Source organism: Coffea arabica, chromosome 1e, assembly GCF_036785885.1.
Source record: "Coffea arabica cultivar ET-39 chromosome 1e, Coffea Arabica ET-39 HiFi, whole genome shotgun sequence".
Taxonomy (NCBI): domain Eukaryota; kingdom Viridiplantae; phylum Streptophyta; class Magnoliopsida; order Gentianales; family Rubiaceae; genus Coffea; species Coffea arabica.
In genome coordinates, this window is record NC_092311.1 from 52,975,689 (window position 1) to 52,998,042 (window position 22,354).

Sequence of the window (22,354 nt, forward strand, 5' to 3'; positions counted from 1 at the left end):
GTGTTCCAAGTGTGAAAACAAGCGAATGAAGTCTATTACTATTTGGAAGGTAATAGCTACTGCTACTGTATTTCATTCCTTCTTTGACTTGTTCATATACGTAGTCCAATAGCTCAAAGAAAGAATTGGACCACTAACATAAGAAATCCAATCAAAAGGCAGATCTTTTTTAGCATCACTATCACCAGGCATTGAAATTATAAAAGCCACACCTAAACTTTAATCACTCACAAACTTTAACTTCAGCACTTTAATTTTCTCCCATCATTACTCGGTAAGAGTAATTCTTCCAATCTCATAGAACTGCCATGCTTTTGTTGCCCGATGAGTGTTGTTATTTGTTTGCTTGGCATCTGGGAAAGAAAGGAAAGAGAGAAGAGGATCCAACACAGAATTTCATTAACAATTTTGAGGGAGTCCACATATATACGTTACTATAAAGATTAAGCTCACCTTGCATGCGCGATATGGCTATACACTCAATTCCAATTTCCAAGTAACAGAGTGTAAAGCACAAGCCATCTGATTCAGAAGTACCGAGTCTTGTTGGCAATATTAAGGGGATTCTCCTCTTCCTTCTGTGAGCATGTATACTGGTCCAAATATGGAAACTGGATGCAGGCATTGCTCTAAACTATATCCAATTGCAAATATGAAGTATCATGAGCTTTCTTCAAACTGGAACGAAATAGAAATTAACATATTGTTTCGTTAAGTTCATAATATCCTAAGGAGAAAATGTTTATCAAGGCCACTGCAAATACCTGAAAGTAGTTCAGGCCACACGTCAAGACTAAGCGGTTCCCAGGTACTGTAGACAAGTCTAAAACTGCTGTTGGAGACCATGAGGAAACCAATCTGAAGCAAGTGTTGTACAATAGAAACAAGGGTTAGATCAAGGTTTTCATATACTTGCTTCGTAAATATTTTTAACTTCTTTGAATGTACAGCTACTCTCCACCACATCATGTTCATAGGAACGGAAGGAATAATCAAGCATGGACGTGCCTGAACCTCCTACCACTCATTAAGTCAAGGTGGACCCTTTTGCAGCATCATCAACATCCTTTGGCAAAAACAAGTTTTCCAAACTATTGCCTGTACACATACTGCATAACCCCATATGACTAATACCAATATATATGCTTCTATGGCTCCACCGCCGAACTGCAACATGAACAATTTGTCCTATATAGCATCTCTCCCAATAATATACAATGTAGGCTGCTATAGTTTAGCATGTTTTCTATGGTTAAGCCTGGATAGGAAAGGTAGGTATCAGGTTAAGGTATTTCATATGTCTGTCATCCTTAGACAGCAAGTCTATCACCACAGACAAAGTAGATGCATCTGGTAAAAACTCTCTCTCTGCCAATCTCTGAAGAAGTTCAATCACTCTATCTGCCTCGTTACTAATACAGAAACCTCGCATAAGCGTATTGAAGGTGACCAAATTAGGAGCACAACCTTTCTCCTCCATCTCCAAAAACATATTACTTGCCTTTTCCAAATTACCAGCTTTACAAAATCCATGTATCATGATGGAATACGTAACAACAGTTGGCACCAAACCTCTCTCAGATAATGTGCCAAATAGCTCAATGGCAATATCGAGTTTTCCTCCTTTGCACAACCCATCCAGGATGCAGTTGAAGGTTTCAATCTGCAGCTCACATCCACTTTTCTCCAGATTGTGGAACAACTCCATGGCCTCCATAAGGCAATCATTCTTGCAAAATCCACTCAGTAATATATTATTAGTAGAAGACTCTGGTGTAATGCCATAAACTTGCATATCTGCAAAACATTTCCTTGCATCCTCAACCATACCGTCTTGAAAAAGGCCAGTTAGCAAAGAATTGAATGTGCTAATCATTGGTTTACATCCCTTTTGCACCATCTCTCTGTAAAGCCTCATGGCTTCATCACTCCTCCTGCACTTGAAATACCCATTGATCAATATATTGTAGCTTATCACGTTACATTCATGGCCTTTTGCAGCCATTGAAACAAACAACTCCCTTGCATCATCAACCTTACCCTCCAAGCAAAGTCCATCCATCAATGTGTTGAAGGTAATAACATCAGGATTTTCAACCCTCTGAATCATCAAATCTAATAACCCATTTGCCTCACTCAGCTTCCCCTCTTTGCAAAGTGCATTTATCAAGATGTTAAACGTAACAACATTGGGACGAATTCCCCGGTCCAGCATGGTAATGAAAAAACCTTTAGCCTCCTCCCACTCACCCGCATCACACAGACCGTGGATCAATGAGCTATAAACAACCACATCTGGAGATATCCTTTGCCCCTCCATCTCCAAAAAGAGTTCTTTGGCCTTATCCATTAAACCCTCCTTACAAAGTCCGTCGATGATTGTGCTATAACAAACTAAATTAGTCTTAAACTTAGAACCAGAAGGAACAGTCCCACTCCCCATTTTCCTGTGCAGGTCCAGTGCCTTCTCCGAGTGTCCACTCCTACATAATGCATTTATCAAGATTCCCCAAGTTTTAATGTTAGGTTGACAACCTAACTCAATAATTTTCTTGAAAAGTCGTACAGCTTCACCAATCTTTCCCTCCAAACCCATACCCTTGATCAATGATGTAAAAGTTACAATATTTGGCCTATAGCCCTTCCTGTAAATAACCCCCAAAACAGCAAAAGCAAGACTGACCCTTTGCAGAGTACAACAACTATTAAGCAAAATATTGAGAGTGATAAAATCAGGCTCTAAATCAGCGTCCAAAATTCTACCATACATGGAATATACATGATTATAATGCTTATTTTTAGCTACAGCAGCCAACAACGAATTGAAATATGACATGGGTAAAGGGGGATGCATTTGAAGCATGTGATCAAAATGGTCCAAGGCATCGTTGATGTTGTTGGCTTTGGCATTTTTACAGTCGGTTTTGAGAAATTTATCAACTGGGGTTGGGAGTGGGGTCGAGGTTTTTGAGGAGGGACTAAAGGGTTTAAGGAATAACGTTGAAAGCTCACCTCTGCGAACGATTCTTGAAATTGTAGTTGCAGAAGCAAAGCAAGCTGAGGATTTTCTAATCATCTCTGCACTCTAAGCCGCTTGGACAGAGCAGGTGGCGGGTTCCAATGGAGGGACTTTTAACAAGCATTGGGCTTGGGCTGTACGGTAAATTGACGGACTCTAAGTCGAGCCAACACAAAATGTGATGGAAACTGTGGCCCAAACCTAGGCTGGACATGTACATTTTTTGTTATTATACTTTGGTCATTCTTAATAGTTTAAAATAACTAGCTATTAGATTCTTTCTCGAATTCAAATAAAATAACTAGGGAAAATGACATGTTTCATCCTTCACATTTCGCAAAAATATTCTTTTCATCCCTCATTTTTAAAATAAAGCAAATTCATCCTTGACATTTAAAAATTAGAGCTATTACATCCCTGAACCTAATTTTCAATATGAATCAAACCATCCAATAACTCAGTAATAAATTTCAAAAATAGAATCGATAGATCATTCGGTCAACTTCATCATATTCACATGACATTTATTAAGCCAAAAAAATAAAAATTATAACATAAAAGACCATTCTTTGTCTTGGAATAGTAGAGTTTTTTTTTTTTTGGTAAATCTTTTCATGCACTGTTAGTATATCCGCTTGCGAATCTAGATGTGTATCATAAATATAAAATTTGGTGTTTAAATTTAAATTAAAATGATATGGTGGTACATAAAACCGTCAGTATATACAATGATAATGTAGGAAAGATTAATCTTTCTTTTTTATGTTATAATTTTTTATTTTTAGATTCATTAATTTTCACATGAATATCAAGTTGAGTTAACCAAGTGATCTATCAATTACACCCCCGAAATTTGTAATCAGGTTGATTGGTGATTTGATTCAGATTGAAATTTGGGTTCTTTTTTTTTTTCTGCAACGGTAGTTTTTGTATTGATTGGCAAAAGATGTACACTTATATGAGCAAAGGCCCAATGAGTTCTATACAAAAGTGTTAGAAACACTGAGGGTTAATCCATCCCTCATCTTGAAGAATGCCTAAGGCATAATCACTAATCAAATCACTTCTTTTATCTAATCTCCTATCTAGGCAAAAGGAGCATTTTTGGAACAATGCTCTGAGGTTGTTAATATCATCAGCCAAAGTAGATATTTTGATATCCTTAGCCACTCCTGACGTAAACACTTTCAGCAGTTGTGGGCTGGGAACATGGACTGAGATTTTCTGCCATTGCTGATGTCTGGCCTTTATAATGGCCATCTTCACAGCTTCTGCTATAGTCTGCAACTGATTAACTGATATCCTATCAACTGGTGCCCAGGCTGCCACCACCTGATAGCTGTGGTTAGTTGCTAAAATCCCAATACCAACCCTTTTGGATTGTTCCTGTACACTAATTGATAATTTGATATGCATTTCATCACTTCGTACCTCCATTGGTTCTACTTCGTCACCTTCCCTTCCAGCATCCCCAGGGGTCATTGTCTCAGTACTCCAAGCTGAAGCTTGCTCCTGCCATTCCTGTTGTGCCTTATTGACTGTTTTCCAAGGATGCTTTCGTTTAGCATTAAACTTCCATTCATTTCTCCTTTTCCAAATTTGCCAAAGGATATTCGTGGTAAGCTCTATATGCTCCCTCCCCTTTTTCCTACATGAAGCTTCTAGCAATGCAGTCCACCAAACTCTAAAATTCCCTGACTGTCCAGATAGCCCATCCCACTGTATTGGAGCCATTTTCCATACCTCTTGAGCTCTGCTGCATTGAAAAAACATATGTTCAATAGACTCACTATGTTCTCCACAACCCTCACATATTGGATCTCCATGGTGAGTTCTATTAAACACCAAAGCATTAACTGGCAGTAGCCCATTTAGGCTCCTCCAAATGAAGTGTTTTATTTTGCTTTTGACTTTTAGCTTCCACAACCACTTCCATTGCTTTCCATTGAAGTTTGCTGAACTCGTTTCTGCCTCATCAACTCCTCTTCCTATGTGTTGGGTTGCATCTCTGCTCAAAGCCTTGTATCCAGAGTTGACCGTATAGATGCCATTGCCACTATGTATCCAGTAGTTGCTGTCTTCACTTCCTGAGATACTTATAGGGATATCCAGAATTTCGTCAGCATCCTTCCTGTTGAATGTTCTGTATACCAAAGGTTTCCTCCATCTAAAGCCACTGATCAGCTCATCTACACTTCTGATATTGCAATTCTGAGGCCTTGCAGTTGTGACTTTCCAATCCTTGTTTCCTGGGATCCATTTATCCTCCCAAATATTTGTAGACTTGCCATTGCCAATCTTCTTCCTAGTACCATTTTGCACAAAATCTCTCACCTTCATCATACTTTGCCAAATCCAGGAAGCACACTTTGGGACTTTGCATTTAAAGATTGAGTCCCTATGGAAATACTTTGCTCTCAAAACCTTGCTGACTAATAAATTTGGTTTGGAAATCAATCTCCATACCAGTTTAGCCAGCAAGGCTTTGTTGAAAGTCTGCAAGTCTTTAAACCCCAATCCTCCATCTTTTTTCTCTTTAGCCAATCTCCCCCATGAACACCAGTGCATTTTATCTTTTCCATCCTTTTCTCCCCACCAGTAGTTAGCTAACATGGAGGTCACCTCTTTACACAATTTTTTAGGGAGTATAAAACAGGACATTGTATAAACTGGCATTGCCATGGAAACTGCCTTCAATAACACTTCTTTCCCTCCTTGGCTAAGCAACTTGTTCTTCCAGCTTTTCATTCTTCTACTGATACTATCCTTAATGTATCCAAAAACTTGCTGTTTTGATCTTGTTATCACCATAGGGAGCCCCAGATATTTCCCTTGAGTAGCCACCTGAATTGTGCCTAGGCTTAGGATCACTTCCCTTTTCCTCTGATAACTAACATTGCTGCTGAAGAAAACTGAGGACTTTTCCAGGTTTATAGATTGACCAGACCCCTTCTCATACTTCCTCAAAATTTGAATGAGTTCCCTGGCTTCCTCTCTTTCAGCTTTACAGAAAATCAATGAATCATCCGCAAAAAACAGGTGAGTCATGCTTGGTCCATACCTACTAATCTTCATCCCTGAGATCCTTTTCTCTTCCTCAGCTTGCTTCAGTAAATTGGAGAACCCTTCTGAACATAAAAGGAAAAGGTAAGGTGACAGTGGGTCACCTTGTCTTATTCCTCTTTCTGGAGTTACAAACTCTTTAGGTACTCCATTAATGCTGAAGGAGTATGTAACTGAGGAGAGGCAACTCCATATCCAATTCCTCCAGACTGTACAGTAGCCCATCTTTTCCATCATGGCATCAAGGAATTTCCACTCCACTCTGTCGTAGGCCTTGGACATGTCCAGCTTCACAGCCATAAAACCATTCTGTCCTTGATTCTTATTTTTCATGTAATGCAAATACTCATGAGACAAAATGACATTATCAAGGATTTGCCTGCCTGGGATAAAAGCTGACTGATTTTTACTAATGCAGAGGCTTAAAACATTCTTCAGTCTATTGGCCAATATTTTTGAAATCACTTTGTACACAACATTACAGAGGCTAATTGGCCTATAGCTCTTCAAGTTAGTAGGATTCTGAATTTTGGGTATGAGGGAGATGATCGTGTGATTCCAAGACTTAGGCAAATTGCCAGATTGGAAAAAATGCTTAATGGCTGCAACTAAATCAGGTTTAACAACATGCCAGAATTTTTGAAAAAACAAGGGAGACATACCATCTTGACCTGGAGCCTTATTAGGATTCATGGAAAAAAGAGCTGATTTAATCTCCCTCTCATTAATTTCTCTAGTTAACTTAGCATTCATCTCAGTAGTGATAGTAGGAGATATACCATGAAGAATCTCTGCTATCCCCTCACTCCCTGAACTGGAGAAAAGGCCTCTATAATAATCAGCTATTTCCATTCCCAGCTCCTCCTCACTATTTGTCCAAGTTCCATCCTCCCTTTGAATGTTAAGCATTCTGTTTCTCCTTCTTCTTCCCTTCACACAAGCATGAAAAAATTTGGTGTTCTTATCTCCTTCTCTCAACCAATCAATCCTTGCTTTCTGAGCCCAATACTGCTCTTCATCAGAGTAAGCCTCTTTCAGCTGCTTCTTCAAGTCTGCAATCTTATCCTTAGGGGTGAGCAATTACGGTAAATACCGATTTACCGACCGAAATCGATTTCAATTTGGTAAATCGAATTTGGTAATTCGGTAATTCGGTCGGTAAATCGGGGATATAGTACAAGTTGAAATCGAATTAGGTTCGAAAACGATTTTATAGTTTTTGAATTCGGATATACCGAATTCGAATTCATTTCGGTAAAGCGGTAATAATATACCGTTTTCAATTTCGAAATTCCCGAATTAAGTTACATAGGAAATAGTTCATTATGTCCGATATTCATATTGGTCCAATTTCAGATTTTCAGACGTGGTGCCCTAATTCCGCTCTTCGTCCCCTCTTCCTCTCGCTCCTCTGCACTGCCGCGGCCCGCGGCGCAGTCCCATCTTCCTCAGTTCCCCTCTTTCTCTCGTTTCTTCTCCTCTCCTCATTCTGCTCAGTCCTCTCCTCAGTCAGTCCTCTGTCCTTTCCTCTCCTCTGCTCAGTCCACTCTTTCTCCGTTTCCCATTCTGACCGAGGTTTCACCATTGCTGACCGAGCGGAGCATCCACTATCACCAGGAGGTCCAGGACCACAGTTCGCTAGTGCTGATTCCAGTGAAGCCTTGGATAAGCCTATCAGGTAAATGGGTTTATGAAAAAGACTCAATAATTGGATTTTCATTTGGTGTTTTTTTTTTCTTTTGGTATTTGATTCTGGATGTCGTTGTTTAATTTGCTAGTTTTTTTATATGGGCTAATTTAATTTCAGTGGAACTTGTATGATGTTTGATGCTCAATTTCCTTCCTGATTGAATCTTGATAAAAGTTATGAGTTTTTGAATTGGATAAGAGTAGTTGAGCCGGTACAAACTTGAGCAAACTTGGATCAGTTTCATTCTTCTTCTAGTGCAGCAAACTTGAGCCGGTTCTCCCTCTCTTCTTCTTAATCTTTGCATTTACAAATCATCTAATGTTGATTCCTGGATTTTTTGTCCTGTCAGGTATTATTGTTAATGGAAACATTGCCTGGTATTAAGTGACCGTGGACGTTTTATTCGTGTGAATTGCCAAAATGGATAGACTGTTGAACTCAAGTCAATGTCGAAATTGGTTCATTTCTTCATTTAAAGCTTTAGATCTGTTCCATATATTTTTTTTGAGGTTTTGGCCTCTGTTTTGTCATGGCATTAGTGGGAAGTCTTTTGTACAGATTATCACATGTGCCAATTATCTGGCCACTAGAATACATACTCCAATACCCATTGTCTTCGATTATCTGAAAGGAGAAAAGTAAACATTATTCTAGGCTATCATTAAGCTTCAAATTTACCAGTAGCAACTGATGTTACTGCTTACGATTGCAATGCTGCTTAGGATGAAGATGATTGATGCCCACTTAAATGACTAGGAGTCAAGAGCATACTGTTGCTTGTATGGGAGTGACCTTGTAATTATGCAGCTTTATCATATAATTGGAATTTCGATGTTAGATTAATTACTAATGCTTTTGTTTGTGCGTGGGACTTTGTGGTCTTAGTAAAAACATTCCCAGACAGCACTCATTGTGTCTCTAGTTGATTTTCTCAGCGTTCATTGAATGTTGTCCTGAGTTGGTTCTTCAATTTCATCTAGTCTTTTATTTCAATTTTATTGCTAAATGATTGTTGCACTAAATTGTATAATTTATTTGCTCAGATTCTCGCAAAACTTAAGGTATGTCTACTACTAATGAGGGTGAGAGTAATCCAAGTCACAATGAGTTAGAACAAGAAGGATCATCTAGAGGTCTTCTTCCTAGTCCTACAACACAAAGCTGTGAAGAATCTGGTTTTGGCAAGAAAAGAGGAGAGTACAAGAAGAGGTCCAAAGCTTGGGATCATTTTCATGTAAAGCATGTGAATGGAGTTCGTCATGCAATTTGCAAATACTGTGAGAAGGACATAGCCGCGGATCCCAAAAGTCATGGTACGACTCCCCTTAATACTCATGTAGCTAAATGTCCTCTAAATCCTAAAAATAAGCACACTGGCCAGGCTACTTTGTGTTTGGGTGAAACTGAAACATTAGAGGGAGAGGTTAAAGGGGCACTCATAAGTTGGAAATTTGATGCGGAAGCCATTAGAAAAAGCATAGCTTATATGGTAATTGTTGATGAATTGCCATTTAAACATGTAGAGGGTAGAGGTTTTCAATACATGATGCGGACTGCTTGTCCATCATTTAGAATTCCTTCGAGGTGGACTATTTCTAGAGATTGCTATCAGCTGTATTTAGATGAAAAAATTAAGTTGAAACATCTCTTGAAGAATAACAGTGGCAAAATTTGTCTAACCACAGATTCTTGGACATCCATTCAAAGGATAAACTATATGTGCCTCACTGCCCATTTCATAGATAATGATTGGAAACTGAACAAAAAGATCCTAAATTTCTGTCCTATTACTAGTCACAAGGGAACTGAAGTTGGTAAGGCCATAGAAAAGTGTCTACTAGAATGGGGAGTTGATGATATCCTAACTGTTACAGTTGACAATGCAAGTTCCAATGATGTAGCTGTCAGCTATTTACGAGGAAAACTTCAAAATTGGGGGAAAGCTGTGTTAGGGGGGAAATGGACTCATGTGAGATGTGTAGCTCACATAGTGAATCTAATTGTTAATGATGGCATCAAAAAACTGGGGGAATCAGTTGATTGTATCAGGGCAGCAGTTAGATATGTTAGACAGTCACCTTCTAGATTGAAAAAATTCAAGGAATGTGTGGAAATTGAAAAAATTGAATGCAAAAGATTGCTCTGTTTAGATGTCTCTACTAGGTGGAATTCTACATATCTAATGCTAGACACGGCTCAAAGGTTTGAACGGGCTTTTGAGAGGTTCGAGGAGCAGGATCCTTACATGCTTCAAGAGTTAGAAAATCTGCCAACAAAATCTGATTGGACAAAAGCTAGATTCTTGGTAATTTTTTTGGAGAACTTTTATCAGCTAACTGTGAAGGTTTCTGGTTCCAAATATGTGACTTCAAATAATTTTTTCACTGATATTAGTCACATACATGGCATTTTAATTGAAATGGCAGCAAGTGATAATGAAGAATTAAGTTCAATGGCAAGATCAATGAAGGAGAAATATGATAAGTATTGGGGAAAGATTGAAAAGATGAATATGCTGATTTTTATTTCCTCCATGCTTGATCCTCGAACTAAACTTGAATACCTTGAATTTGTGGTTTGCCAAATGTATGGTGAGTCCGATGGTACAACAATAGCTGGCCTTGCAAAAGATGCAATGTTTGAGCTGTTTAATGAATACAAGATGCTCAACACACCTGCCTCAAATTCTGTGTCTCATGTTTCTTCACTTTCAAGTGAATCTCAAAGGAGTAAAACTACATTTTATGGACATGGGAATGCCTCTAAAACAATCACTGATCGGTACAAGTTGGAGTTTAAGAAGAGAAAAATGGAACTTGGGGATAGGGATGCAAAATCTGAATTAGAGAAATATTTGAATGAGGATTGTGAGGAAAATGATGAGAGATTTGATATCTTGTTATGGTGGAAGGCCAATAGCCTTAGATTCCCAATCCTTTCAAAACTTGCTCGTGATGTGTTAGCAGTCCCAATTTCTACTGTGGCCTCCGAATCTGCTTTTAGTACCGGAAGTCGTGTTCTTGATACATTTAGGAGTTCTTTGACTCCTAGAATTGTGCAAAGTTTAATATGTGCTCAAGATTGGTTTCGGTCCTCCAAGACAGAATTAAATGTAGAAGAAAATCTGGAAGAACTTGAAGCCTTCGAATCTGGTATGCTATCAAAATTTTTATTGCAAAATTTGAAGTATTTCTTTATTTCTAATAATTGCCTTTATGATACTTCATGAATTTTGTTTGTTCTTGCAGAGTTGCTGAAGACCGGAACTGAATCAACTGTAATTGACCTTTGAGAGGTCACAAATGCTGAAGTTTGAGAGTTGAACCACCTATAATTGTTTGTTCTTGTGGATTGTGGATTGTTTCTAGATAATTGACCTTTATGATTTCTGGATTGATTTCTGTAATTTCTGATTGTGGATTTATGATTTCTGGATTTGTGGATTTGTCATTTCTGGATATGTATGAAGTTTGGGATAGTTAGTAATTTTGAAGTTTTCTAGATTCTGTTTGGATTTGTGATTTCTTAAGTAATGCTGTTTTGAACTGGTAGGCGTTAGCTACTGGGAAGAGGTTTTATATGTTGTGATTTGGTAGTGCAATCATCTGGCTATTGTGCCTATGGACGTGATTACTACTTCTATTTTTTGATTATTTTGGTGCAGCTTTATGAATGATAATTGTGAACAGCACTTATTTTATTGCTAGAAATTATTTTATTATACAAAGCAAAACAGGCTGCAATTGCTTCAGGAATTCGGTCAATTCGGTCAATTCGTGTTTACCGAATTCAATCCGAATTGAATTCGAATTCGGAATTTGGTAATTCGAATACGAATTAGGTCGAAATATCCCAACACCATTTACCGAAAATTACCGATTTCAACCTACCGAATTCGAATTCGATGCTCACCCCTACTTATCCTTAACTCCTGAGTCCTTAGATTCCTTGATCTCCTTAATCTGAAGCTTAACTTGATTGATTCTTAGCAAAGAGTTCCCTGTGAAGTTGTTTTTCCATTTGAGAAGAGCCACTCTGCAGTTAGCAATCTGTCTAGTGATCTTGTACATAGTGTTCTCTTCAACTGGGTGTTTCCAAGCTTGCTCAACCACTTGATTAATGTCCTCCCTTTTGAGCCATCTCTTATCAAAGAAAAATCTTGATCTTCGTTTTTCTGCTCTAGGCCAATTGTCGATAAGCAGCATACTATGGTCTGATCCCAGAGTTTCCACATGGTCACATTTAGTTTTATCAAAAATTTGACCCCAGCTTACAGTGCTCAGGCCCCTGTCCAATCTTTGCCTAATCTCCCCCTCACCTTCCCAATTGTTGCTCCATGTCCAGGGGTTACCCGTAAATCCTAGGTCCACAAGGCTGTTATGCTCTATAAACCTATTAAAATCCTTGAAACTTCTGTCATCTCTTGCTCTCCCTCCCCACTTCTCTTCATTGGAGAGAATGTCATTGAAATCCCCTGCTAACAGCCATTTGTCCCCCCACAATTGTTGTCTCCTTGTCAAAACTTCCCACTGATGTTTCCTTATGTTAACATCACAGCTCATGTAAACCCCAATAAACCACCACTCAATTTGAGTATCCGGATCAAACACTAGTGCCTCTATGGTGAGGGCAGTTGTTACCACTTTCCTAACCTCTATATCATTGTTCCAAAACAAGGCCATCCCTTCTTTCCTATCCATAGCTTCCACAATCACACTTTCCTCAAATCTCAGTATTTTTTGGACCTTTTTCATATAACAAAATCTGTTTTTGGTTTCACTTAAAAATATTAAATTTGGGGAGAGGAGGTTGTTAGCCTCCCTCAATTTGAAATTTGGGTTCAGGGATGTAATAATTTCAGTTTTTAAATGTCAAGGATGAAATTTGTTCATTTTAAAAGTGAGGGACGAAAATAATATTTTTGTGAAATGTGAAGGATGAAACCGATCATTTTCCCAAATAACTAACTAGGAAACCAAATTAATATCATGAAATCAAATGACTAACCAAGGAATTTAAGATACAAGTAGTACCAATAATAGTTATTGGAAAAAATGTAGAACTATAAAGGGAAAATAATCGATTTCATCCCTCACATTTCACAAAAATACTATTTTCGTCCCTAGTTTTTAAAACGAAACAATTTCGCCTTTAACATTTAAAAACTGAAATTATTACATTCCTGAATCCAAATTTCAATCTGAATCAAACCACCTATCAACCTGATTACAAATTTTGTAGGTATAATTGATATATCACTTGGTTAACTCAACTTAATATTCATATGAAATTTAATAAACCCAAAAAGAGAAAATAAAAAAATTATTAATATAAAACAGAAGAATTAATCTTTCCTACACTGACGGTTTTATGTATCTTCCATATCATTTCAATTTAAATTTAAACACCAAATTTTGTATTTATGATACGCATCTAGACTCGCAAGGGGATATACTAACGGTGCATGAAAAGATTTATCCAAAAAAGAAATCCTACTATTCCAAGACAGAGAATGGCCTTTTATGTTATGATTTTTATTTTTATTTTTTTGGTTTAATAAATTTCATGTGAATATGATGAAGTTGACGGAGTAATCTATCAATTCTATCTCCAAAATTTATTACTGGATTATTGAATGGTTTGATTCGTACTAAAAATTAAGTTTAGTTCAGGGATATAATAGATTTAATTTTTAAATGTCAAGGACGAATTTGCTTTATTTTAAAAGTAAGAGACGAAAAGAATATTTTTGCGAAATGTGAGAGATAAACGAGGTCATTTTCCCTACTATAAAGTATGACTTAATTTAATTCAACTTTTGCATTCTTAAATCATCCCGTTTTGCTCTCTTACCAGTTTAAGAAATGATATTAAAGCTGCTGGTCGATTTAACACGTGTTGTAGAGGCGAAAACGACCATAACGATTCAACTGCAGCAGCTAATATTGCAATCATAGCTTTGAAGATTCTGCGTTTCCCTCATCCGCGCAATATTATGAAGATCTCAAATCTCGAGCAACTTTTCTCCCTCCGTTTCTTTCTGGATGACAAACAAGACATGCAGAAAGGTACAATGCCATTATTACTTTTTAATGATCCTTAGTTTTGTGTGTGTGTGTGGGCAAAATCATGTTTGTAAACTGTGATCCCGATCATGATTCCATATGAGCTGTCTCTCAGATCTTAGTGGGATCAGTTCCAAACCCACATATGCTCAGATCCTTATAGCCTCTTCGGTTGGATTAATGGTCGCTGCTGCGATGCATTATCGGCTGAAGAAAATACGTGACAACAGGATCATACCGAAGATGAGAATTCCAGAATCCGGGCAAGTCGTTAAGCTCGAGAAATTCTCATATTACGTAGGTAATTGATGAATGTGGCGTCAAGTCTTTAATCTATTTCGTGGAATTATCTGTCGGATTCCTTTTGTTTACCCCGAGTTGATCGATACATCCCTATACATATCCACGTGCATGCATGCGTTTTGCAGCTAGACAAATGGGATTTGCAGATAGAAGGCAGTGTCCGACCCTGTGCAAGTTAGCTTCTGAATACCTTAGGAAATCAGAAGGGTGTGAGGAAGAGATATATAACTTCTTTGCCTGCGAGCAAGAGGCCGATTCGCTCTTCATAAAGCTGGTGGAAGAGTTTGAGAGGTGCATTCTCAGTTACTTTGCCTTTCACTGGTCCCAAGCTCCTTACATGGTCAGCCAGGTACCGTAGCATTTATATCTGCATATACATATATCTTCCAACACGAGTAGAGGATAAAATCAAGAAACGAGTTACCGGTTAGTTTCCCGGCAGTATTAACAGGAACATCCATGTTCCTTGCACAATAATGTCTCAGGTGCTGAGTACTGATTCCGAGCCCAAAAAGAAGCTCAAGCACATTGTGATGGCAGCCACAAGGTATCTATTATAGACGACACGTTCACACACCAAGACAAATAGCATCAGGCATCAAACTCAATTTTAGGTATTATAACTTCGAACGATAGCATAAATCTCCTGACGACATCCCTTCATTTGTGGCAACAACCATAAATAAAATCAAGTTGCTCCCAAAAAAAAAAAATGTAAAACATTCATAAGAAGACAGAATGAAACTAATTAAAGGGATATCACGAAAGAGAAGATAAAGAAGACAGACCAAATTGTCACAAACCATTAATATTATCCAAAAATGTACATTTCCAGAGATGTAATTTTCTGATTTCAGATGCCATATTTGTTGCAACTGGACTGTTTAATTGATTACTTCCATCAAGACTGCCATTAACCGATCTTACTTTTTGTCTTTGCTTGTGAAGGGAACAGAGGATTGAAAGGGTAACCAAGAACTTGAAAGTTGCAAGAGTATTCACAACATTGGTGGAGGAGATGAGAGCCATTGGACTGGTATCTACTGATGATTCACGGTGCACGGATGTGATGGTTCCTATGGCTCACAAAGACAGAAGTCCGGTCCTCCTCCTTATGGGGGGCGGGATGGGGGCTGGGAAAAGTACAGTGCTTAAGGACATTCTCAAAGAGTAAGAGCACATAACTGTGATAAAATTCCCTATCCAAAAGACAGGAGAATAAAAATACAGCATCAAATAAGCAAGAGCCAACTTCAACCTCCTGTGCAGTTAAAATCATGAGTTGTGCTCAGTTTAAAAGTATTGTCTATAAATAACTGCAAGTGTGAATTTTGTACTTACTTTTGCCTTTATGAACTTGCGTGCAGACCATTCTGGGTGGGGGCATCAGGAAATTCTGTTGTAATAGAAGCAGACGCCTTCAAGGAGTCAGATGTCATCTACAAAGCCCTAAGCTCTAGTGGCCATCATGACATGCTTCATACTGCTGAATTGGTATGCTGCTCAATCATTTCCTGTGCCTCCATTTTGAAAACTTCAACAGAAAAAAAAATATCAATTTTAAAATCAACTTTTGTAGAGCTATAAACCATCCGGCTTACCATCTGATACGTGTCAGATCACCTCTTCTAAATACTAACTCCAACTCAAATTTCTTTACTGGGAATCGTTTGACTCCTAAATATAAGTGCACCAATACAATAATTACATATCAGAGATCCTGTTACTGCTATTCTGCCCCTCAAGTGATCTCTTCTTTGCCCCTCGAGTAGTTTCCAAATGGGCATCTTTGAAAGCACCAATAGAATCTCTCCTAGTTTACCATTAGTTGAAGAAAACTAAAGATTCCTCAAGTACAAAAGTCCACCTCATTTTCGTGAAACACACTAGTGCTATCTCAAATGCTCAAGGATCTTTAAGAACAGAAAGTCACATCCCTAGTTCTACATTAGCCATCAGCATGATATGATGCAGGAATATGACACACAAGTAGTTCAAATAAAAGTTCAGAACCGGTACAAAATAGGGAAACTAAAAGAAAGAGAAAAAATTATATAGGCCACAAAAGGAAATGAGAACTGAACATTCCAAGAAGCTGACTCAAGAATCTGGAACTCTAAATCATGCAATTTATGAGATGCACCGAGATTTTCCTGATGCTTGTCCTATCCAGCCAAAAATCATCATCAACTGTATTATTTGTCATTGGTAGAACCCAGCCAAATGTCAGTATCACTTGAGGTCATTAATCCTACACATGGTTCAGACCTTGATTCCACCCTTATTCTGCCATTGCATTTTGGAATTTCTTGTTTCTTTATAAAATCTTTGACAAAATATGGACATTGATATCCAGGAAAAATATTCTCACTGTGCAGGTGCACCAATCATCTACTGATGCAGCATCATCCCTCCTAGTAACAGCACTCAATGAAGGACGAGATGTGATAATGGATGGCACACTCTCCTGGGTGCCATTTGTTGTACAAACAATAACGATGGCCAGAAATGTCCATCGAAGGCGTTACCGCATGGGAGCAGGTTACAAGGTTGATAAAGATGGAGTTGTCACTGAAAAATACTGGGAACAGATAGATGAAGAACAAGAGAGTAATGGATCCAAAAAGAGAAGACCATACAGGATAGAGTTAGTTGGAGTCGTATGTGATGCTTATTTGGCTGTTGTTAGAGGCATAAGGTATGTGAATTAATTCTGCGATTCTTAACATCCACAACTATCGAAGTAGATAAAAGGAAGAAATAAACTGTACTAAACAAGTTTTAACTAATTTAAAAGCTCCTTTAAAAGGTCAGGCAATCAAGTTCAATCTCACAGGAAGAAGCAAAGTGCCTTAACTCATAACTTTCAAACAGGTGGGGGAGAAAGAAGACTGACATGGTTACCTGTATGTTTCTTCCTTTTGTCTATGCTTATAGGAGAGCCATCATGTGTAGAAGAGCAGTCAGGGTGCAATCACAGTTAAGATCACACAAGAGATTTGCAAATGCATTTACAACGTATTGCCAGTTCGTAGACAATGCCAGATTATATTCCACAAATGCTTTAGAAGGACCAGCCAAGGTACAATCTTTTGTATTTTCTAGTGTTCTGCAGGCACAATAGAAATTACATGAGCCTTTAGCCCCATCTGAATGCCTAAAAACCATGAATTTAGACTTATCTTATTTGTGCAGATCCCAATACATGTTTATTGTACTCTGGTAAAAAATATATCTGATACTAACAAAATCGTTGTTGCTAAAGTTGATAGGATGGAAAGACAAAGACAAGACCCTATTGGTAGACCCAGAGGAGATAGGTATTTTAAAACTCGTAGGCAGATTAAATGAGGAAGCAGACTGCATCTATGATCTCTACAAACGCCCACATCCAGCTTGTGAAAGAGGGTCAATTTGGAAAGACATAGTTTTGTCACCTTCAAGGTTGAACATACAAAAAGAGCTGAAGTATTCAATCCAGAAAATTGAAAGGTTGAGAGAGTAAGCTAACCTACAACTGTGACTCGTTGAAGTGCTTAAAGTTCATGAATCTTGACGTTAAGGTCAACAGGATTTTGTTTCTGGCTGGCTCTCAAACAAGCAACAATTATGTTGGGTATAAAATTATTTAAGCTTGAATGTAATTGTACTTTCCCTTTAACGTTCACGGGTCACTTGAGGAGATGAAATGTGGAAATTGGAAAATCTTCTGAGGCTGCTTGCTATTATGAGGAACAAATCAAAAGCGCAAAAAGCAACTTCTAGCTTTCTTTTAGGTACTCAATATGTATCTCTTGAACAGTTGGGCCATGGCAGGCATAGAGCAATCACTGATCATTTGAAGTTTGTCATAAAAAGCAAAAAGCTTCCATCCCAGGATATGTATTCTGGCCAAAAACCAACACCAGAATCAGTGCTATTGTACTTTATTCAAATTGGGAAGATGGTTCGGCAAAAGGGAGTTGAACAGTCAACCTTTTTTGGCGTTAATGCTCTTAATAATAATCCATGAGACAGTTTTCTACTTTGTACTAAACCTCCTGCAAATTTGTTAGATGAAGTTCGTTTCATACTTTTTGAAGTGAAGCAGTTAAACTGGCTTCTTTATTTTTCTATTCCTTTCTTCGAGTTTTGTAGTAGACAAGTTCCAACTTCTTTGACAAATAGATAGAATATTACCTTCATTTTGTTTTCAGTCATCAACCCTGCAGCTGTTGACCATGTGAAGAAATTATGTACTGCATCAACAGGTTCATGGGAAAATGAGAAAATACTCTGCTCTTGAGTTAATTTGCCTTTTTCTGATTGATGTTCTGCCATTCCAAAACAAGCATCTGAAAATTCTGCTGAGGACCTACAGAGAAAAAAAATGCAATGACAAAATCACCTTTGCAGACCAACATAGATATCTTAGATATCTGCATGATGTATATGGTAATGAAGTAAAGAACCATGATTTATGGGGTCAAAAAACTAAAATCGTGGTACTCAATCACACACTCGAGCATTGATAGGATTCCCATGGCATCCAGCTCATTTGAGAGTAACACTTCTAAAGCCGTAGAGAGCAAAGACATACTTAAACACACTATATACTTTCTAAAGATCAAAAGGTGTTGCTTAAAGCAAATTATTGATCTCCACCTGCAAAAATAGATCTACTTTAAGATGATATCGAAATTACCTGATCAGGATTTTCTTTTCCTTTTTCATGTCATTTTTCTAGACAAAAACATTCATGCTTTTCTTCATCATAAATACTTTATGATCTTGTTAATGCAAAGAGTAGTAGTTGATGGAACTGAACCAATAATGCAACCCAACTGGGAATGGATAAGGTATGTAACTAATCAGTTGGTCAGTTCTGTTAACAGATAGAGCCAATTAGCAAAGCTGAACTATTCTGTCTAAGGAGTTTCCAACTTCAATTCATATCATTTTACCCCGAACTCCTCCTTGTCTCAGGGCAACTAAGAAATTCCTCCTTTACTCATCTAGTTTATTGTCAATATAGATACCAAACTAATTAGAATATTCCCATGTAACAACTGAAAGATTTAGAACTTTCTTCAAATACTCCACTTGCTGTCATATAGCTTCCTTTTTGCTACAACGCAAGATTGAAACCCTTTGCATAACCAGCTCCCTCGAATGGTACCCAGATCTATTGGCACAGATACAGCAGTCTGATGCTGGCTGGTGCTTCTTTTGATACTGTATCCACTTCATCTTGATCAGCACCCACATTGTATCCTGGTTTCCAAGTACGTCATTTTTATACTGTAACCCTTGTAAAACAGATCTATAATTAATCTTTTAACTAAAGCTCTTAATCTATGAGTTTTTCTAGTAAGTTCCAAAACTGTTTTGTGAGTCTAGCGAATACAAAATCATTCCCTTCATTTTCCTTTCCTTTATTAAGGATTATCTGACCTTTCAAAAAATAAAAAAGGACCATCTTATATGAATGCTTCTCATCACTGAGTCCATGCTTGTGAAAAATTGCAACTTCCCCCAACAGCCAACTATATATCCTCCAGTAGAAACAAAATTTCTGATCAATCCTACAAATCAGCCTGGTACATAGTTATCTCTTGAATTTCCATCAACGTTGATCTTAGTGCATATCAGAAGGCAGATAACAGTTATATGACTAATGATTATTTGTCATCTCTATTTTACCTTATTAATACATATCTTCAATTCCAGAAAGTAGTAGCCACTAATCTACTTAGGAAAGGAAAAGAAAGTACAGGGAAGCAAGAGAAGCAACCAAACCAGGCAAAGAGAGACCATATAAAGACAAAACCACAAGCAAAACTACTTGACAACTAGAGAGCCTAGGTTGATGTCATAAAGCCTAAGGAGAAGTTGCTAAAAAGGAAGATCTACAAATGACATTATTCAATGAATTTGTAACTAACAAAGTTTCTGTGGCTCAGTTTATGTGAACCTACATTACAGGGGCATAATTTGGTCATGTATTTAGTCCAATACTTCCACACGAGTATCAGAAACTCAAGTGAGAAAGTGCTGGAAACATTATACATGGGAAGAACCCAATGGTGTCCTGTCATGTAACCATGAACAGTTAAAATCACAGAATAAACCAAATAGCAAAGAAACCCACACTAGATCAGCTTGAAGTGCTGCAAAGTGATTTTGACAATATTGAACCTTACAAGAACATTTGCACCCTTTACTTCTGAGATTGCACAAATATATTTTCAGCAATAACAATGACCAGACACCAAATGGATGCAGTAAATCTCTAAACCCAGCCTTTCCTCTTACTTTTCCCACACAATTTATACTATCAATAGCTGCACTGACATTAGAAAAATAAAAGAACGAGGATTTCAAATGAAGGAGGCTCCTCATACAAGAATCACATCTTGCTCCAGACCTATATATCAAGTCCCTGCAGAGAAGCTACTGCAAAATGAAAATAGAGATCAAGAAATGTATTACATCCTGGGACATTAGCAACTTGTAAACACTGATCCACCTTCAATTCATGTGAAAGGAGTGAAACAACATTGTAATCAGATTGAAATTTTTCAGCAAGACAAATATCCTAACGTAATCCAGGACACCAATGTTGTAACCATGTTTTAACGAGACAAACTCTGCGATGAACAAACTGCTGTTATAAAATAAGTTGGTACATGTTATGAATACTATAGGGCTGCCAAAGCAGTGCAGACAAGATTTTGTAAATAATTAACTACCCCATTCTAAAATAGAAGCAAACTAACTAAACTCCACAAAGGCATTTGAACTACATAACCTGATATCTCCTTGGAAAAAAAATATGCACTGTTTTTGTGGTAAGCAAGTAATTGATTCGTGAAGTCTGGAAGCTAATTGTTTACAGGGTCTAGTTTCATTGTAGATCAAAACTCTGTGCACATAATCAATATCAAAGAGATTGAAGCTTAGTGATAATCTTCCTGTCGCTCCAAGCATTTCGACATCAATGAATGCAAAATGCCAAATAAAAAACTCTGATCGTCTTGTTTCTTAAAGTTAAAGTATCCTGGTTTTTCGCAGGTGATACTGAAAGCAAAGAGAAAATCCTTCTTTACGATGTGAGCTAATCTTTGCTGCTTTTAAACTACATGGAAAGTCGACTGTCTAAACACTTCTGACCTGCTGCTAGCAAGTCTATGTTTGGGTACAATAAGCATCTCCTTACCTATCATTTAAGTCATACTCCACCCATGCCAGACCAGCATGACTTGTTTGTGATGTAATATGCCAGCCAAAGAAGCATGAATTAGATATATAAAGAAAACAGTTTATGCAAATTCTCAGGCACCTAATAAACCACCAGAAGAAACAAACCACAACAAATGGACAATAAGAGCAAAAAAGTAAACAAATAAGGTGAAGTGGTATCCCTGTGCATGTGTGTGTGTGTGTGTGAGAGAGAGAGAGAGAGAAAGAGAGAACCTGAATAGAGCTCATTTTACTACATAACAGGTATGCATATGATACAGTTTTGGCGGTGAGAATGACCTAAAATTAGGTTCCTATTAGTTGATTCATGCAATCTATTGATTAAAACAAAATGAAGTATCAACTGCAAGAAAGAAAGCTGAAAGCCTTCTTGTTACATGAACTAAAATAACTCATTTAACATGACAAAGTTCTCTGGCTTTCACTACACTCTATGCTCCTACAAATGCAGTAGTTAAGAGGATCAAAATAACAGTGGTAACGTTTACTGAAGAAACAAGATGTAATGGCACAACAGCACAACAGGAACAGTCTGCAAAATATCGGTGAGCATATGCAGATTCAAGACAAAACCGACTTTGGACATGACAAACCAATGTCCTTAAACATAATACTGAGCCAACTAAACCAAACATATCATGCACTTCATTAGAGTAATTTAGTACTTGGTACATCAATTAGGTAGATATAGGTTATCTGTACAGAATTCATCTACCAAAAAATCAGAGAGATGCATGTAGAAAACATCATCTACCTAGAAATCTAACTAGGCTATAACTAGTGATGCTGAAGAGGCTTAAAACGTGGTGTAATTATTGCGCTCAGATAACACATCATTTACCAGGGTCTCATTATTTAAAAAGGAAAAAAAATAAGGCAACAACACACACAAGCAGATATGAGAAGTGCATTCAATCAGTCAGAAAGATGCAAACCATAATCTTGATATACACCTTTGATTTTCCATTGATT

At 37.6% G+C, this 22,354-nt stretch overlaps 5 protein-coding genes across 7 annotated transcripts; 2 read left to right on the plus strand and 3 right to left on the minus strand.

The window, feature by feature from the left end:
- Nucleotides 1-41: 41 nt before the first annotated feature.
- Nucleotides 42-3,111, minus strand: LOC140013780 (uncharacterized). Of its 3 annotated transcripts, none has more exons than XM_072063904.1 (3): nt 765-3,111; nt 454-629; nt 42-353 (listed from the first exon to the last, which is right to left on the minus strand). In XM_072063904.1, the coding sequence occupies exon 1, from the start codon at nt 3,074-3,076 to the stop codon at nt 1,253-1,255; it is 1,824 nt and encodes a 607-aa protein (XP_071920005.1). In that variant the 5' UTR covers nt 3,077-3,111; the 3' UTR covers nt 42-353; nt 454-629; nt 765-1,252. The 3 variants fall into 3 exon arrangements, with proteins under 3 accessions (XP_071920005.1, XP_071919997.1, XP_071920000.1); XM_072063896.1 differs by having other exon boundaries at nt 454-634; XM_072063899.1 differs by having other exon boundaries at nt 454-678.
- A 901-nt stretch (nt 3,112-4,012) lies between these two features.
- On the minus strand, nt 4,013-8,383 carry LOC140020203 (uncharacterized). The gene is made up of 3 exons (XM_072071556.1): nt 8,380-8,383; nt 7,449-7,753; nt 4,013-7,147 (listed from the first exon to the last, which is right to left on the minus strand). Exons 1-3 carry the CDS (start codon nt 8,381-8,383, stop codon nt 4,013-4,015), a joined length of 3,444 nt encoding a protein of 1,147 aa, XP_071927657.1.
- On the plus strand, nt 7,386-11,468 carry LOC113687504 (zinc finger BED domain-containing protein RICESLEEPER 2-like). The gene is made up of 3 exons (XM_072063917.1): nt 7,386-7,760; nt 8,816-10,924; nt 11,021-11,468. The coding sequence occupies exons 2-3, from the start codon at nt 8,836-8,838 to the stop codon at nt 11,062-11,064; spliced, it is 2,133 nt and encodes a 710-aa protein (XP_071920018.1). The 5' UTR covers nt 7,386-7,760; nt 8,816-8,835; the 3' UTR covers nt 11,065-11,468.
- Nucleotides 11,469-11,686: 218 nt separating this feature from the next.
- Nucleotides 11,687-12,472, minus strand: LOC140020219 (uncharacterized). Its single transcript, XM_072071557.1, has one exon. It carries the CDS (start codon nt 12,470-12,472, stop codon nt 11,687-11,689), a length of 786 nt encoding a protein of 261 aa, XP_071927658.1.
- Nucleotides 12,473-13,767: 1,295 nt separating this feature from the next.
- LOC140020235 (calmodulin calcium-dependent NAD kinase-like) lies at nt 13,768-18,177 on the plus strand. Its single transcript, XM_072071558.1, has 9 exons — nt 13,768-13,840; nt 13,953-14,138; nt 14,266-14,489; nt 14,626-14,687; nt 15,089-15,310; nt 15,508-15,634; nt 16,519-16,838; nt 17,078-17,222; nt 17,406-18,177. The coding sequence occupies exons 1-9, from the start codon at nt 13,768-13,770 to the stop codon at nt 17,643-17,645; spliced, it is 1,599 nt and encodes a 532-aa protein (XP_071927659.1). The 3' UTR covers nt 17,646-18,177.
- Nucleotides 18,178-22,354: the final 4,177 nt, after the last annotated feature.